The 17,895-nt window shown below is 29.3% G+C and overlaps 1 protein-coding gene across 1 annotated transcript in view; it reads right to left on the reverse strand.

Moving 5' to 3' along the window:
• Positions 1–250: 250 nt before the first annotated feature.
• The window catches only part of LOC107452704 (adhesion molecule nephrin-like), a 435,364-nt gene continuing 417,719 nt past the window's right edge, over positions 251–17,895 (reverse strand). The window contains exons 21-22 of the mRNA XM_071188109.1: positions 3,003–3,115; positions 251–1,021 (exon numbers count right to left, since the gene is read on the reverse strand). Of these exons, the coding sequence (XP_071044210.1) occupies positions 794–1,021; positions 3,003–3,115 (341 nt within the window). The 3' untranslated portion in view covers positions 251–793. The remainder of the gene's footprint in view (positions 1,022–3,002; positions 3,116–17,895) is intronic.

The following is a 17,895-nucleotide window of genomic DNA, read 5'->3' on the forward strand; positions in this document are numbered from 1 at the left end:
TCACGAATAGGCGATGCTGCCATCTATCCGCTAGGTTGGGGGACAAAACGTTCTTTTACATTTGCGGTGCTCTTCTTTCAAGAGAAAGCCACACCTTTCCGACTTAAATAGTAAAAAGTCAATGGCTGGTGAGCTTGGCTTGGCCAAGAGTCTTTAAAAATAAAATAGGTTGTGCCCATTTTGTTTTCCCATATATTGGTCTTTTACTGGATGATATTTCGGCCCGGATTAATTTAATTTTGCCCCGGTATTTTTTTTTTTTTTTGCTAATTAACCATATGTTCCTTCAATTGTTTTTACCAGTTAAACAAGTTTTCATATATTCAATGCCATATGGAGGAACTCCATACAGATATAGAGAATTAAAAATAACAATCTGATGTAAAAATGTCAGCTTTAGAGAAAGTGTGGTTTACCACTACGTTGCCCTAATAGTATAAACATACTCTCAATCAATATGCCGACTGTCTCAGATTAAAAATAAATAAATACATAATGAAAATAAGTTTTCATATTTCTGAATATCAGGTTCAACTTTGAATAAAAATTCTTGTGTTTGTACAAATAACTCCATAGCAGTCTTTTAAAAATACGATAAATCACATTTTTCAACACAATTCAAACGACACATTTCACCGGAAGGCGGTTTCTGAGCACTGAAAAGTTTTGTCTTTCATCGCTTTTCAAAACTGTACAATACGGAAATGTACAACAAAATTTTGGTCGAAAAGCACACAGTGATATTCAGTTAGCAGTGAGTGGTACGATAAAGACACTGCCGAGTCATCTCGTTTCAGCTATCGTCTTCGTGTCCATTTATGACAGTTTCAAGCTTTGGGCCTATAATAGTGTGACGTATAGGGAGTTCAGATTTTGACTGAAAAGTTGTAAGTGTAATCTGTGGTGGTCCTAAAGGATCTCTAAACGTATAATCTGGAATATCGGACGATGATTCGGATCGATCTTTTTTTCCGTACATTACAGCTCCTAAGTTTGAAGAGATTTCCACTTCTGCTTCTCTCTAAAAATAATATTGATAATATAATATATGAAGAATATGTTAGTTTTATCGATGCCTTTTGCATCAGATTTAATGCCATGGTTACTACATTCAACATTACATGTAATCACCTTTACTTGAAATTAAAAATACAATATCATGTAATGAAATTATATTCATATTAATATAATAAAGAAATGCGTTTTTTTTAATGATTCGTGTTAGTTTTGAGTTAGTGTAGAGCAAGCAATTCATTACTTTGGAAATTTTTTACCATTACTATGACACCCTATTTACAGGATTTTTATCACTGATGCATACTTACACTGTAAAAACTTTGGTGTAATAACTCTCCAAATTTGATGAGGAAAAACCAAAAAATAATACACGAAGTAGCAATTTTTTTTAAGCTAACACAAAATTGAGCTTTTATATACAATTTGAGGGGTGTAAATCTATCTAAAACTCTTATAATGGAAAAAAAAAGTTACCCCGAGCTCAAGCATTTTCACACTTTACGTTAAACATTTTAGCTACCGAAAACAGCAACGTTGGTGCATTTAAGATATCGTCCGGAAATAATTTACACTTGAATACAAGTCGGCGATAGTTTTTTGTTACCTTCATTCCTGCTATACATTTACTGAAATAAAAGTTCGTCGTTAAAATATGTATGTTTGTTTTTAGTTTCCTATTATGCCGACCAGGTGGTCGAATGGTTAGCGTGTCAGACTACGGAGCCATTGGCCGCGGGTTCGAATCCTGCTTAGGGCATGGATGTTTCTCTCTCTCTCTCTCTGTGTTCTATGTCCTTTCTCCTTTGTGTGAATGTGACCCTCCCTGTAAACGGGTTTGTGGTTGTGTGACGTGGGCGACGCTGCTCCACCGCCTTGGTTTCGCCATAGGTGCCCACTGGGTAACGAGAAAAGAGTAGCAGTTCTGGCATTCCTGTGGCCAATGGGACAATCCCCAAGTGCCCGCCATTAAAAAAAATGTCTTATTATTTGTGAAGTAAGGATATTTATATGTCAGTCCTTGTATATTGTATTAATTTCTTTTAGAATGCATAATTTATATCCAGTTTGGCCCTGTTAGGCATAGTTCAAATTCGTTTCAGTATTCTCCCTCTGCTGTGTGTATAGTGCCGTTAAGAGGTACACTCTTGGAAAAGTTTCCTTGAAATCCAAGTTCTCTAGCAATTGCGGAACGTAAATGTCTATCCAGTGAGCATTCGTGAGCAAATGTGCTTAATTCAGAAGTTTTAACTTTTCTCGTAGTTGAAATATCTGATTAACAACAACTGCAGTACTAGCCTTGTTGTTACCACAGTGTCCTCACGATAGCCAACTAGCATAAAATTGCCTACACTATAAAAAAATTACGATGAAAAGTATTGGCACTTTGAGTACAGAATTCATAAAATCCATCTCATAGTAAAATTAATTTCTGCGGTAACATAAATTTTTCTCTCAAAATTTTATATCTTAATTTCTACAGAAATATTTATTTAATTACAGTTATTTAGTAAATGTGGCTGTAAAAATTACGGTATATGCAGATTTTTTGTTCGGTAAAATGTTACTGTAAAAATGGATTTTACGTAAAATTACGCCTTATCGCAATTGCTTCCTAAATTTTTATAGCGTATCTTAAGTCAAACGGCCCTTCAGTGTATTTTATAGTGGCGGAACATAACATTTTATAACTTAAAGATGTAGTCATAACTCTTTGAAATTGCAGATAATTAAGTTTTTTTGATTAAAAAAAATTAATTAATTTTGTGTTAAGATGTGAGTGTAATAATTCAGAAAAAAACTTATTTGAATTGATTTATTTCATAAAGAACCATAGAAATTACGGTAAGTAGTATAATATGGAATCCATACTAGTTTTTATGACATTTTATTTTCAACTCGTTTCTTGTAATTAAAGAAAAGTGCTTCTTGGAGCATTACCATAATTTTTTTTTGTAACTGAGCTGGTATAATTAATAAATACTTACTTTTCCAACAGCTGAATGGCAATGACAACTGTCTCTTTTTAGAATATCTGGACACTGCTCATGCTGATTTGAAGAAATTTCATCTTCTAGCGATCCACATATTAGTGTACTGTCTAAAAAGAATAATTATATCATTACCCTGTTAGTTCATTAAAAGTAATATTTTTTGGTGGTTAAATCTACCAGCAAATCTAAAAAAGTCATTTGAAAGGTTTTGATCGGAGGAATTAAGCAAAATACTAATAAGGATTTAGTTAAATTACAATGAAAAAAAAATTCTTTTAGAATTACTGGTGATCATATAGAATCGACTGTTACTCAGTCACTTAATTTTTCAATCCGAATTTAAACTAGAGATTAGTTGGCAAAAGTAGATTTAAAAAAAAAATTGCAGTTAAGTGCCTAAATGTGTTGATCTTTATTACCATGAGTGTATGGAGCATGAAAGAAAATGAGTTGTTTGAATCTATCGAAGGAGAGTCACATTGCTGAGTTACGAAGTGGAGGATGACCTAGGCTTCCAAATAAAAAAGAAGCAACAAATCAATACCACAAACGAGCAGTATCAGAAGAAAAAATGAAAAGGGTATATGCTTAAGCTGCAAAAAATAAATTGAGCAACACCATTGTAAGAAAGTAATTGCAAGTAAATATTGGGTAGAAATTTATTTACAAAACTTGAACTAGAATTTTCGATTTATTTCATTGTCGTTACAATTTACATTAACACTGGAAATATTTATTTGTGATGGTATTATATTATAAAGTGTAATAATTGTTTTTCAGTGCTCATGTATAAGCAATAAATTCTCCTCATGTAACTATAATTTATTTGTAAAAATTGCATCTACGTAAATGCATTTAGTCAAAATTATAAGCGCAAGTGCTTTCAGATTTGTCAATTTTATGCATTTTCTTCTGACAAGTAACTATTTGAATAGAGGAGAAAATGTATTCAATTATCAAAGTAAAGTTCATAAATATTAAATTTTTACATTGATTTAAATAACAATTGAAAATCAATTGTAAATATAATTTTTGTTTTCTTCATAATCTAGATAAATAAAAAACTTTTCTAAATAAAGAAATAATTCGATAAATCTCAAAAAGTAAGAACTTCCTATCAACTTCATGACTTCTCAATTCCAGAATAGTCGTCTTCATTTCATACAAAGAATAAAATCTTCGGATCTCTCCATTTTGCCTTGATAATCAAAATATCTTAATGCATCAATGATTTCTCCTTTTTCTCACTCAACCAAAGAATTTCTTGCTGCTCAAAATATTTGAATCAAACAAAAGGGAGTGAGAAATTCAGATCATTGAAATTTAATTAGCAAACCCATAAAACTGATTTTCTCTCTTTGGAAAGAATTCATGTAACCAATGATTAATGCTTATAATTTTTGTTATTCTTAAATAGCTTTTTGGAACTTGTTTGACTCAATTCGCTTAATCTAGAAGTAAATGCAATGGAAGTTATATATTTTTTTGTTTTTACTTTCTATTGCAGTTACAGAATAATTATCATCTTAACTTATAAGCGAAATAAAATAAAAATCTCATTCATGAGCAATATAGGTTTCGAATATCATGGATTAAACAATAATGGAAGTTATGTTTTTCTAAAGTGCCTCGAGCACAATTATTTACTACGATAGATTCAGATTGAATTACGAGAATTTTTCTACAACTCAGGTATTTTTATGACATAGAAATAAGTATGATGAAATGTATTTCCTACATAAGCTATGTTTGTTAATCTAGCATTCTTTATTGATATTATTAATTAACAAATTGAAAATATGCTGACTTAGGGTACATGTAGAACTACACGTTATGTTAGTTAAAATTTCTTTATATTATCTACAGTTATAAGACTAGTACTGAGCATAAATTTTGCTTATTATTGAACTAAAAGAAAATAGGTTACTCAGTTCGAAATAATAAAATGTCAGATTAACACAAAGGTTATTACCTTTGTGTTAATCTGACATTTTATTATTTCGAACTGAGTAACTGAAAATGGTTGTCTTTTTTTTGTATTGTTCATAGTTATCTAAGAGTTTCTTTAGTAGTTATTAGACTAGTATTCAGTGAAACCCACAACTTGGATCATTTATAATATGAAACAAAAAATAATATTTTTTAGTTACATTTTAAGTCATAGTCGGACGATAAATTACTTTTAATGCCAGTGTAAATAAATCTTCATTCTTTCAGTGCAGGTAATCTTAATTTAAAATCTCAATTGTATAAATCCTAATTAATCTTGTTTAGAACCTATTATTTTTTTTAAAAAAATAGGCATTTCATATAGAAGATTTGCTATGAATGAACTTTAAGTAGAGATCTCTAGTATAATATATTTTTAAAAAAAATTATAACATATTTTAAGACACATTGCATTAATTTAATAGATAACAGTTAAATCAAAGATTTTACCATGCATAAAATATTTCCTCAAAATATCTTCATGAATTGGTCTAAAAAGTCTCACGCAAAATTTGAGCTCATATTATGTGTGTTGTACGGAAATAATTTTGCCTTGAAACTTTAAATTAATTTTGAAGCAATTAACAATTATTCAGAGCGTAATAAAAATGAAATGAAAAAGAAAAGTACTCGGATTAACTGGTTTATATGAATATTCTGTAACTCAGAGGGAGATTAAAAAACTCTCGAATAAAGTCTATTTATTATAGTAAACTGGTAAACTGTATTTAGGTGTTTATTTTTAGCATATACTTAAAAATTCCTTTTTGTATATTTTATTTAAATAGGCAACATATTTCTCTCTTCTTCTGAATTTCCAAGTTACAAGTCATTCTATTTCATATTTGTTTTGCATTTTGATCTATATATCTGGTTCTCCTCTCTTAGGTTTTTCTAAAATAAATGGTTCACGTATAAGAAAAATATTGCTTTTACGAATTGCACCATTAGATTTTTTTGCAATAATCGATGTATGATGATTCGCCAAAAATTTTGCCAATGCATTGCGATTGGTCAGTGAGAATATTTTTCCAATAATATTGTTAATACTCTTTGAAACAATACTTCTACCTCATTTCAATGACTCGCATAGCTTTCTCAAAGAAAAGGTTGATCACTATTAATACTTATGCAATGTATTTTATTTATGCCACACTACAGCTGCTCAGTGAGCTATTGGCGAAGGTACGAGAGACATCCCTGTGAAGGATCCGAAAACATGCCATTACAATTTTGATCCTCTGCAGAAGGTATGGAACCCTTGCTTCGGTAGCCCAACAACCAGCGTGCGAAGTCGAGCACTCGAACAGTATAACGAGGATCGATACCATACACCCTTGATCCCTACGCAGGCTGATTGAAGTGGTCACACACCCACTTACTGACCGCAGCCAGTGATGCTTGACTTCTGTGTTCTAATGGGAACCGGGTCTTTACGATCAGTCCACTTCGGGACCAATATACTTCAGAAAACATTTTTTTTTAAATATAAAGCTCATCTTTAGAAAAGGCAAAAGTTAAATAGTCTTTTGTTTCCATTCATTTCTGAAATTTTCTTATTTCTTGAAATTAAAAATTTTGGGAAGGGGGGATATTGTTCACAAAATTGACGAAACTTATTCGTAATAAAGAAATGATCACTATAAAGGTTCTGTCCTCGTAAACCATATGAAAAAACTTTATTTTTTTTTTAATGTCAGATGAAGCTAAAGCAATTTGAGATATCTCGTAAGTAGTAATGTCGTACAAGTTCCAGCATTTCAAGGTATTTACAACTGGTTTGTAAATTCAGGCAAAAAGAAAAAAAAAACGCTTCAAAAAGCATTATATTCATTTTAATGGTAGAAACGTTTTGCACTATGATAATCCCTTTATTCGAAATAAAGATACCATAAATCAACAAAAACTACGACTTCTCTCAATCAAAATATTGAAAATGTCTCAAAAAACTTACCTCTAAAAGCTTAAATGTCTCAAAAAATACCGGACTAAATATTTACGCTTTCAAAAATCTGACACTAATTCGTGTATAATTCATGCCCTCAATTAAAAATTCATTCCCTCAATCATTTAATTATGCATATTTACCTCTTCTTTAGTAGCTACATGTAAGATATAAAGCCTTAGAAAATATATTTTTATTCCTGGGACAAAAAAGACCCACAGGACACATTAAGGCGATTTTTTTCAGGAAAACTAAAAGTTCAGTTAATAATAAATTTTATGAGGTGATAGATTGAGGAGAAGGAGGAAAAGTCATGAAGGTGAGGAAAATTCTGATAAGTATTCTGATGAGTAGATACAGAGATCCAAACTTCGATTTGGGTGTAAAAAGAACCGAAAAGTTTTCTAGGGTTAATTAATTCTTAAAGGATTTTCAAAAGATTAGCGGAAGTACTTTAGTTACTTGGATTCTTTTAATAAACGGTATTTAAACGAATTATTGATTTTTCTATTTTTGAGTTTCATTATAAAGAAATAATTTTTCTATAAAATATTCAACATTTTGATTATGTTCAGAAATAACATTCTGCCATTAAATGTTTTAAAAACTACAGCTTAGATTAAATCCTCTCGATTGATAATATTTTTTGGAAAATACGCGCAAAACGAAAACAATAATAATTGAATTTACATTTGATTTTCCAATTTTTTTCTCTGTATATAGAATCATTAATATCTTTCTGAGTAAACTCATTTGGGAGTAAAACATACTCTATGAAGGTTTATCCTTTTACTTTTGCTAGTAACATTTATATAAAAATCTGAGAATGGATGAAAGGGTTGTTGCAATGTTTCGACTTAATGTATTTGTCTTTATTAACTACCTGCCGTCTACAAACTTCAAATTTCTAAAAATAAGAAAAGAGAATTATACCCAAGGGTCAAAGAAAATGCTGCTTAAGTTGAAAATATTTGCTCAAATCCCACTCTGGTTAGTAAAAAAATAGGACCTCTAGATTGAAAGAGGAAAAAATTGACCTTATGAAAATTTAGGTGAATCTGTATACTATATTATAGCAATTAAAATTAAATTGTTACTTATTACATATATTTGAATGATTTTGTTTCCAGGTTTAACCGAACTATTGAAAAATATCACAGAAAATCATAGAAACTTTTGAAATATCGAGAATAATAAATGAATCACTAATAAGTTATCTTTAAACGGATTAATCCCAAAACTAAAGTTATTTAACTAAGTTATTAAAAATTAAATATAGGCATTCTCAAAATTTTTTTTTTCGTGTGTGCATGTGACATATTAGTATTTGGCGTCGAACATTCCTACTATCGCTACCACAGTTGTGACTATAGCTTTGACAATGTTAATTAACTAATACAGGCCCAGTGATTGAATTTTTACTCGTGTATGGTAAAATATTTTCTAACGTCTGAATAACTCTGCACTTAATGATGTCGGAAAAGTAAAAGTCGTAGCGTTGAGCCTTTTACCCTTATTTTAAAAATGGGTAATTTTATACTCTTTAATTCTTAGTTTTTATTCAAATAACTGCTTTTAACAAGAAGGAATAATTTCTTTCTAAACGAAGATTTCTTGTTCGTATGAATAAGCAAATGAAAAAATTCAATGCTTTAAATTATTTGATCAAATTTTCAGAAATGAATCAATATATTGAGTTGTTATTTGGTGCATTGATGGGCTTTCTTCTAATTGAATCTGTACAACTACGGAGTGACCATAAAAATAAATTTATTCTCGTAAAACTATGATCTTACAATTACGACTCTCTTTGAATTATTTTCTCATAAGGTGTCCCGTTTGTTTGTTGAATCAATGCGATGCGATCCAGCAAACGGAGAATTGTAGTAGTGCTATCTGCCGTTGGCCATGGTCACCAATGCGGTGGGAATGTAAGGGAATGTTATTCTGAGCACGCTGAGATCGGATATTTGTGCCCGCAGGCTGATGACCAAAGAAAAGATATGCATCACTGAATTCCGTCAGGAACCTTTAATAAACTGGGTGTTGAATTTACATGTCAAATCTACTGATTATGTTGCATGTCATTGCAATAACAATTCATTATTTCCCAGTCCCCGTTACAATGACGGCCACTGGGCTTTTTTTTATTGAATGGCTGTACTGATTAACGGGCAACTCTCCGAATTTCGAGGAATTTTTTAAGAATGTAATGAGCTAAGTTAAGATATTTCAGCCCACACTACTTTTTGGTTTGACTTTTAAAAGTTAATTGTTTTAAAAATGTCAATAACGGCTTTAATGCGCAGTATAAAAAAAAAACTACGGAACATCCAGAACAATTTTCCATCCTATGATCCGTTATTTACGTGCATACTTTTCTAATTTTTTCCTTCGTTATTTAAGGCAACACAATTACAAGCACAAAAATAACAATTACAAGCACAACAAAAACTAATTTTGCCTAAAAGACGTTTTTAGAGTAAATCCAATTTCATGAGACAGTTTCTGAGAACTTGAAATATTTAATGTTGCTTTTCACGCACTTCGCCACATTAATTGAGGTGAACGGAATCTTTATTACACACTTCTATAAAAGTATAAAACACTTCTAGTCAAAGTTAATATCAAATAAAAATATAATTTTGCATTGCTGAATTGCCTTTTTTATCATTATACACTGCAATTATTGGACAATTTTTAATTTGTAAGGAATAAAATGCTTACATCCTGTTAAACGGACAAAACAAAGCAAAAACAAAAAACTGCATTATCGAGAAAAATTAAAATTTTGTAATATTAAAGCATTTAAATACATAAAATTAGCAAAATTGCCAAAAATTACGACACGAGATCATTCCACATTCTTAACGTAGAATGCTTCTGAAGATTTGTATCAGCCAATTTCCAGAAAAAAGTACAGCAAAATTGAAAAGCAATCATTCGTCTCGTTCTTCAAGCAATTTTTTGATAACTTCATATCTTTAATTGACGCTAAGGAATAATATTAGTCGCAGTTTTCTGAAGCTAAAGAAGTAGGATTTAACTCTAGTGATAGAAAAAAAAAATTCTAAAATCAATTGACTGCCTCGAGAATGATTAATTATTGCGTGAAATGGGTAGCAGTAGAAATGTCTAGTTACCACGATAACTCTAAATACAAATTACAAAAACACCACAACTTTATTTTTAATAAAAATTCATGCGTAATCTTTAAGCAAAAGATTCCTCAATGAAAAACATTATTTTTTTGTACCCCACTGTACATTTTCGCATTTAACTAGTTATGGTGGAACATTAATAACCCTCTTCTCTAATAATTCCTCTCAAATACATTCAATAATTACGTTTTGATAAGTACCATTTTCTCTAACTCACTAGGGATACTAATATAATTATAGTTAGTGGAATATAATATCAGTTACTCTGCCTTTTGGCAATCATGTTACATCAGATTTGATGTATATAATTGATGTATTATAAATACTATATTGTAATAGATATGCAAATGGTGCAGGTTTAATTAGCTCTCTCTTAGGTATGAAAAACATAAAATTAATCGTATCAATTCTTAAAGAAATAGGAACGTAAAATAACTTATGCAGTCAATGCTCAATATAACGTCCCATTTTGACGAAACAAAAACGGCTATTATAAAGGGAGGTCGTTGTAATTTAAGTGCAAAAAATTATCATAGCTAAAAATTATTTGACTCGAAAATTTAGGATAAAAATTTAGCAGGTCGTATCATACTCAAAACGGATTTTAAGCGTGTGGTAGTAACAAAAAATATAGTGATTTAAATAAATCTATGCTATGCCGGCTTTAAGCTATGCTGATAGAAGCATTTTTTATTCAAAACGAGTAAAAAAAGTTTGGCATTTACTTTAAAGCAATTTTTTGGAATAATTTTTCATGGAATAATTTTCTGTGCAATAAAATCGGGAATTTATCTTTTAGTTATTTTAGTGAAAGGATCGTTATAAACGGGGTTTGCATCTGTAATGAAAAATATTTATTACCTTTTTTTAATAAATGCTTTTAAAGATTAGTTTACTTTTCAAACTGAAATTGTTGACTTATTTCCTCAATAGGTGGCAGCATTGGTTGGCTCTGCTTATTATCAAATTCTTGTAAGTTTTGTGTATTTTAAATTTGTTTTTACACGTAAACTTGTAATTGTATGGACTTCTTATCATTCTAGCTTTCAATCTGAAGTATTTCAATATTTCTGAAACTTATTATATTATGCATTTTTCATTTATTTTCATTATTGTTTACATTGTACCAATCAAAAAGTAATTTAAAAAATTGACCAATTAAAAATATTTTAAAGGTGCTAAATTTGGTTTCAATTATCATTTGCAAAACTATTTATGGATTGTTTTTCCACGAAAGTATAAATACTTGAGTCTATATCTGACAGGGGGATGATAGAAAGAGATTTTATCAAATGTTTAAGCCATTCGCGCAAGATATCAAGCATGTGAAGTGATTTAATCAAACTCCTTAACTGTTTTAGTGAAAATATGTACTAATATCGTTTAGTTGTTACGGTTGATATTAATAATTGCTTCTTATCATTTACGTTTTGCACTTGAAGCTCTTTTTACAGTTACAAAAAAAAAAAATTGAAATATTACCAAGAATTACCAAGCTTTTAGGGTTCCCATAGCAGACCAAGAAAAAAAGTAAATTTTACCATATTCTGGTAGTTTGGGCTAGATACCACACTTTACAAAAAATTCAAAAAAATAAATAAACAAGTACAATATATCATTAAAATGAATAAAAATAATCAAATTTAACTTTTTAATTGCTTTTAATATAATATTTTTCACATTTTTCTATGCTGCACGTTTCTAAGTACATAAAAATCTCACTTTTTGACATTAGTTGAAGATCGGGTCACATGATGATATGGTTCCAAACTAATCCAAACATTTTCAAAACTTTATATGACAACAATATTCTTCCAAGTAATTCTATATTTACCCCAACTAAATCGAATTTTCACTTTTCATGAACAAATAGTAGTTGATTGCCTTTTAGAATTACCGCATATGTCTTGAAATAGTAAATTATTATTAACACAAATGTGACATTCCTTAGAAATTCTATAACTTTTCCCATTTAAGCATCTTGAGGTGAAGCTTGAAAGACAGTTAGTTAGCTACAATGGTTTCTTGTCATCTGGAATTGTTCATTTCTCTTGAATTACTGAAATGCAAAGTGTTGTTCCAATTTCTCATTGTCGGTGGTTCCTGGACTGTCTACTCTCCTTTCAAACTAATGTTTATTTGATGTTTGGTTACTCACTTGATAAAATTGTTTTTAATAATTGCGATTATTTCACATGTTTATTGCGGGTCAGGCATAAGTTAACACTAGTGGATGTATACTTTAAATTAAGGTTAAAAGAATTATAAAAACGGTAAAACACAGAAGACTAATCAGATTTAAAGGAAGTATGTTTTAAATGAACCCTATAGAGCACCAAACATTGCATATACTTTTTAATTAGATTATACATTCAGTAGAGAATACCTTATAGTCCAGAATTTTTCAATTTTATTCAAATAGATAATATACAAATGAATAACATTTCAGAATTATTTCAAAGGTGATTCAGAAAAATTGAAATTTTTAAAAGCTTTATGGAATAAATAAAAATGGTTCTGAAACTTTTTATAATACTTCTGCTCTAAACTTTTGTGACCTCTGTAACTGATTGTTTCGAAAACAGAATTTTTACGCTTTGTGCTTTATATGAAGAAACACCACCAGTAAAAAGGATGAAAGATTGAAAAGTAACTAACATTAAGAGAAAAAGGCTTCAAAAAAGGAGACATCGTGGTAAATAAGAATAAAGTGTGAGAAAAATAGAGAGAACTTGAATATTTAAGTGCTTTAAAGGATTCTTTTTAATAGGGTACGTTTCAATTTGATACAAAATGTTTTTGAAAATTGGTCGAATTGAAAAAAGTTAGAGCCGCATTGTAAAGTCACCACTAGTTATTCCGCTAACATTTGCATAGTTAGCGAAATATAACTGCGTCTATTTCCATAAGGAAAAAAAACAGTAAAGCTTTCTCAATTTGGTTCATGGTTATTTACTTCGTAAGTTCTAGCCCGAAAAAAAAGAGGCTCAATAAATAATGCCTATTTGTCTTACTCTATATGAACTTGCGGAGATAACTAAAACAAATACGAAAGTAATACATAGTTCAGCATTTTTTTATTTAATTTCATACTGAATTATCTAATTCAGCAGCACGTTTTTAATTGAATTGCAAAAGTTCAATAAACAAAACGTTAAACTTGATACAAAATTAAAAGCTAAGTTTTTGTCATCAATTCACTGTAAGCTCAAACATACATATGAAAATATCTCAACTAAGAATATAATTAAACTCAAATGTCCCTCCTAATTCAATTTTCCCTTTTTTCAACCTTTAATTGCTCATTTGTGATCATAATTCGAATAGTTTGTTTCATCTGCCGGAACTAAATTTAATTGAATGAAACAAACTTTTTTAATGGATGCTGAAGTCAATATCAAAAAATCCTTATATGATATTATTAAATTATTAGGTTAATTTAATAAAAATAAAGTTGCATACATACTTTTTAAATCTATATGTATGCGGAGTTGCTCTAAATTATAATTATTAGTAGATTTATTATTCTTAATTTAAAGTAAAGTTAATTTTTGGTCTGAATAAATTCTCAGCATAAACAAATTCTGACATATCAGCATATACAAAAATATAAAACACAACCTTAAACCACCTAAATATTCTATCTATCTAAAAAGAATAAAATCAATAATATTAAACACAATCATATATTAGTGAAATTAAAATTTCCTATATTAAAAGTAAATGGTAAATTAGTAACATTTTTACTGCCATTTAAATAAACAACTTCCATAATTACATTCTGAAATATAGTGATACATAATAAGGGAACCATATAAACTAACATAAATGCTTAGTTCTTTTTTTCTCGAAAAAAATATTTTTACACCTCATTTTAATGCGATTACTCTTTAATTGCATTTGAATAATTCAACTATTTGACTTCAGTTAAATAAATTAAGTCGCGCAAGTTATGCTTAAATAATATAACTGAGAATTCTAATGAAGTAAAATATTGTAAAATAATATTTTCGGTTGTGTTATAAAACTTGTTTTTTAATTAAATCTTATAAGTTTCTAAGAGAAACTTTAATTAAGACAGATTAGTTAACAAGCTTAATGTTTCGTGGGATTTAATTTTCTACACAAAGTTTCATTAAATAATTTTAAAAACAAAAAATCTTTTTCTTTGAGAAAACTATTTTCTAAAATGAGAATATTAAAACATATTAATTTATGAAGGAGGATACGCTCACTATCAGCGCATAAATAATAAACATTGTATATTCATGAATATTAATGAAAAATTGTACCCTAAACCAGTTAAATATTTATCAGTCTGAAAAGGGATAAAAGCAATCAAGTAGTTAGTGTTGGCGAATTCAATTTCAGTTTTAATTTTGTCACTAGCGCATCTATGAATGTATAAATTAGGCAGTGTTCGAAGTCAAACAATATCTTTCATTTGGAGCGAATTCTTTTACAGCATCGACTGAGTCCTAATTAAGACTCGCAAATCAGTTCCGCTCATGAGTGTTACGTTTAATAAAGCAATTATCTAAGCAGTTTTGAGTTATACACAAAATTCGGATCAATACATTACACTGGCCATTATTTCACAAAGGAGCTTAAAGTTTTAATTAAACCTCTTGTACATATTACATTATTTCTTCTCGTTTGCTTCCTTTCGAATAATTAGCAGCGTTGGGTGTCATCTTACTTAAGAGGTGCTATTATCCCACGTGTTTAAGTGGAGGTGAAGTCAGTCACTAAAATTACTGTAATTTTCATTCTAATCCAGATGGGTAAAATCTTTTGTATAATCATTCGGCAAATAGTCTTTGAAATTAAACCTTTGAGAATTAATGAACCCGGGTTCGTGTTGAATGGTCAATGTCTTTTCAATAGAGAAAGAGCTCATAATTTTTTGGTAAGAATAATGGGCTTATAGCTTAATGTTTTTCCTATTAAGTTGTATTTATCGGAATTATGATTAACACGAGGAACATTTCTGTAAGCTGTGCTTGTTTCCGGAGAGTAATTTGTTCTCTTAAAAAGAACAAGGAGAAAGCTTCCTGTTCTGATTAACCTAATGGAATAAATTTATTTGAGAGCCTAACAGCTTTTTTGTCACGTGATAAAAATTATTCTACAATAAGGATTTTTCATTTTTTTTCCTTTAAGCAAATTGTCAAACACAATAACCAATGCATACACGCAAACTGTATGATACAAATACTAATTACGTTAATCATTATTTTTCTTATTATGAGACATCTTATAAATTTAAAAACTATATTATAACATAAAAAACGACTTAAATCATAAACAACGTAAAAAAGAAATAACACATTTTGTCATGAAAAGCATAAGTTCACTACTGCCACCAATCACATGTCTATTTCAAACAGATGATACAGATGAAACAGATTTAGTTATATTTTATTTTAAAACCGTCGTTGAACATCCACCCAATTTTTTTGATTTACGACTGCCAATGCTCAACTCCGAAGCCCTGTAATTTTGAACCCAATCCAGAAGACAAGGGAACTCCTGAATCAATTATAGGGAGAAATCTGCCTTCGTGGAGAACTTTTTGATGGAACTAATTCGCATTTGCGTTACATTTAGAAGAAGACGACGAGAACCTTCCAAGGTAAGTCTGACGGCAAGGAGACTCTAACACATGATTCGTCTACCACTGAGGATAATTTTACGTCACCACTGTGGTCGGTGCGAGTCGGGTGTGGAATTCGAATCAACCAGTTATCTCTGGGATCGAATCCGGGTCACCTCATTAGGAGGTGAGCGCTCTAACCTTTGAGCCATCTCGGGTGTTTGCTTATAAAACGAAACAGTTTATTTTATACGATTTATTTTTCATTTTAAACGGTATTTTAACTTTATATCATACTTGAAATAGTGGGCCTCGCAATGTTTATAAACGAAGAAAACAGAAGAGAAAAACATAACTAAGAACATCTGATTCAAAGTTTTCGTAGCAATTTAATTTTCCAAAGTTTAGTGTGCTTCGTTATGAGATCTGGTTAAAACTTAGAAAACTTAATGTGATTAAGTAAAGCTTATGAACTACAACAGTACGTGTATTTTCTTTTCTGTTATGAATTATAATTTTTTTATAAAAATTATATGCTTCACATTTCTTTAATTTTCATGATTAAGAAATAACGTATGCAGATTATTGCAGCATTTTTCTCAAACTGTAAGAAAGAAAAACTAAATTCGGTGAGCATATGTAGACGCATGGACTCAAATCTAATATTGGAATTGTACTATATTTTGCAAATTCCGATTAGGTGAAATATAATAAATTCTAAAATTTATAAATAAATTATATTATAATTGATATTAAAAGTGCCTTATTATCCGTTTTTATTTTGGCTGCCCTATAGAATAATATATAATTGCTTATCATGATTAAGAATAAAATGCTTCTCTTCTTCGAAACATTTTTGAGAGAAAGTAATTTTAGAATCTAAAAATAGTTTTCCCTTCTAAAAATAAATGAAGCAATTTAAAATATTTGGTTCTTTTTAGCTTAATCTTAGAGAACGGTCTTAATAACGTCGTATTATAGCGTTTCGTTTGTAGCCTAGAGAAACATTACGGCATGTCTTTTTTTGTATTTTGATTGTTTGCCAACACAGGAAATGACCACAGACAGTTAGTGCTTATTTCTTAGAAAATTTATAGCTTTTCTCCGCCTTTAGAGTCACGTGTGACGGCAGCAATAAAGTCACAATGGCTTTAAACAGAAGTGCTGGCAAATATACAAAAATATGCAGCAACGAAAACTCATTTTAAAATTTTTATCACAGCAATTAGAATGACTTTATGCATTTATAATGTGTAATTTATTTCTCTAACTGAAAGATTAAGAGTCATTCAAAATTTATTTGACAATTTAATGCAACTTATTAGAGTATAAATGTATGTGACTTGGTAGATATTTAAACTTAAATTAGTATAGTAATTAAAGCTAATAACATAAGCAATTTTTTAAAAAAAAAATGGAAACGTGCATTAGTGTTGAATGTTTATGCACTTAATTTTGATAATGTGTTATTATTGTTTGGAACATATATTTTCGAAAGTATAAGTTACAAAAGAATCTTATTAAAGAGTGTGAAAATAATTACACCGGAGAAAACATATTTTGTAAACAGTTCTTAAAGTGTTATATACATGAAAGAATCATACCACAGGGTGCTGCAATTTGTAATGCTTTTTTATTTTTCTTATGTTTTTAAAATGAATGTTTATTTCAATTAAAATATTTATAAATATGATTCCTGCAGCTTTTTTTTTAATATTTTCTAAATTTCGCTGCCATATTGTCGTGTATTTATGTATTCTCTCAGAATAATGATAAATTTTATTTTTTTTTAAAATTTCATATTTTAATTTCCGAATTGCGCCCGAAATCAAAGTTTGTTCCGAACGATTAACGATAATTAGACTGTGATGCCATAATAGGCATGACATATTTCCCAGCTTTTTCAAACTTCTCTAATTTTTTAAACCTATTTTTTTAGTCATTCTTAATTGAATTTTAATAAAATTAAACAAATTATTTAATTTTTATTCCATTTTCCAAAAAGCTAATATAAATATTTTCTTCTATTTTTTTTCTTCTAATGTAAAGCTGTTTTCTTATTTAAATGCAAATGTAAAATTCAATCATTCACTGTCATGACTAAATCAAAAAAAAAAACTATTTATAACTCTTTATTATTTATTTCTTACCATAAAAATATTTCAGTTACATGGTTATACTAATTCTCACAATCTT

The sequence above is a fragment of the Parasteatoda tepidariorum genome, chromosome 12, assembly GCF_982258835.1.
Source record: "Parasteatoda tepidariorum strain Cologne lab strain chromosome 12, Ptep-v5.0, whole genome shotgun sequence".
Classification (NCBI taxonomy): Eukaryota; Metazoa; Arthropoda; class Arachnida; order Araneae; family Theridiidae; genus Parasteatoda; species Parasteatoda tepidariorum.